This window comes from Aplysia californica, unplaced genomic scaffold (assembly GCF_000002075.1).
Source record: "Aplysia californica isolate F4 #8 unplaced genomic scaffold, AplCal3.0 scaffold00118, whole genome shotgun sequence".
Classification (NCBI taxonomy): domain Eukaryota; kingdom Metazoa; phylum Mollusca; class Gastropoda; order Aplysiida; family Aplysiidae; genus Aplysia; species Aplysia californica.
The window spans coordinates 629028-630910 of record NW_004797388.1 but is presented as its reverse complement, the minus strand read 5'-3'; the positions used below and the strand labels follow the sequence as shown (position 1 = coordinate 630910).

Sequence of the window (1883 nt, the reverse complement as noted above, 5' to 3'; positions counted from 1 at the left end):
AGAGAGAGAGAGAGAGAGAGAGGGAGGCATCTATTACTTTGAAGTTAATTTCAGATGCTTGTATTTGTTTCCCCCACAATGTTGCAGGTATCTGACCCAGTTTACTTCCACAAAATCTGCGCATACGTTCAGCCAACTCCCGGAAATGACATCACAGAGGAAGAACTCCGGAAATTCAACGAAGGCGGGAAGGTAGAGCCGCATTATTATCTGGTCAGTACACAGTGAAGACAAATTTTGTTTTTGCGGTTTTTCAAGGCTTTTCACTTATTTGACTCCATTACTTCCGTTCACCCATTTGCGCCTTTCTTGCTTTTTTCTTCATAGAACGTTTTCTATGATTGTCTTAACCTATAACCCAAATGTATAATTCATCAGAGCTTTTCACATCTATTCTTATTTCCCCACGTCTTATCGTATCTCATCTGATCAAGTCATATCTCTTCACTTCTTACCTACTACTCTTGTGACATCTCACCTCAAACCTTTTACACCATCTCTCAACTTTGATAGGAGCTCACATCACCGCATTTGAATGAAGATTATCTCATTTCACCCAACATCATCTCATCGGAGGTCACATCATCTCATTTAACTATTCATTAGCTCACCGCACATTATTTCATATCACAATACATCGTCTCATGACAGCTCATTTTATCATCATCATCTCATCTTCTCAGTTTGTTATACACTAACGCATCTCACCGCCATGTATCACCTGATCTCAGCTCACATCATCTCATCTCATAATACTTCATCTCATTTCCTCATGCGTCACCTCATCTCGGTTCAAATTGTATCTTACCATACATCATCTCACCTCACTATACATCGTCTCACTTCATAACATCTCACAGTGTATCACCTCATCTCAGCCCACATCTCATTTCACCATCCATCACCTCGTCTCAAAACATCTCACATAGTCTCGACCCATCTCATCTCATCCACAGATAAAAGCAGAGCTCCCAGTCGTTCCCACTGGTAAACCAGACCGACAAGCTATTCGCAGTCTGGCTGAGAAAATGTTTGGAAGGACGTAATTACAAAACTGTAACAAAATTCCAAGCAAGCTACAGTCGCGTTTAGGCACGGTCAGGTCAGATCAGTCTCTGCTACTGGTAAGCATGTAACCCAGTACCACCTGTGCATGGACAAGGGACAGGAAAACAGAGCCTCCTCTACTTGTGGGTTCACCGTCAAGTCTTATTTCGCGAGCATCTCATTTTCTCGAAACGTGACAAATTAATGCTTTTTCACAAGTAGTAAAAATTTCTCTTGTCCTGTATTATCTTTCCTGTTTTCGAGGAACGGTTTCTAATTTAGCCTTCTTCTAATAATAGTATTTTGAACGTCTTACAATTGGGAGGCCTATTTTGCTTTTGATGCCTTGTTTTCTGAGCTGCGGAGTTGGCCTACCATAGAAAACTGCATCTCCCCTCGATACTTAACGGCAACAGAGGATGAACAAGTAAAAAGTTAAAAAAAATAATGTTTAAGTAAAAGTAAAGTTTAAAGTCTTGTTTTCTGGGAGACTCCATGTTTTCTTGCGAAAATCAGATGCTTACGAAGAAAAAAACAAACACGTTTTCCAGTGCTAGGGGAGAATAGTTGTGGACCCCTCACAGGGAAAAAACACCCCGACATCTCTACAAAAGGGTGGGTCATCTTCTGGTTATTGCTACAGAGGCCACAGAACACAGGACTCCACTACTGCCTTGTGGGATTACTCTACAAGACAAAGACTGACAGGGGGTCAATGAGCAGATAGTCTACTACAGGGGTCATCACACTACGGCCCAGGGGCCGGATGTGGCCCCCGAGACCAGTTCGTCAGGCCCGCAGCCATGCCACCAATGGAGAGGGGAGGGGAGTCGGGT

General features: G+C 42.8%; 1 protein-coding gene across 1 annotated transcript in view; it reads left to right on the top strand.

Moving 5' to 3' along the window:
• LOC101849198 (2-succinylbenzoate--CoA ligase) overlaps positions 1-1883 on the top strand; it is a 29277-nt gene that overhangs the window by 15925 nt on the left and 11469 nt on the right. The window contains exons 9-10 of the mRNA XM_005095994.3: positions 88-192; positions 957-1042. Of these exons, the coding sequence (XP_005096051.1) occupies positions 88-192; positions 957-1042 (191 nt within the window). The remainder of the gene's footprint in view (positions 1-87; positions 193-956; positions 1043-1883) is intronic.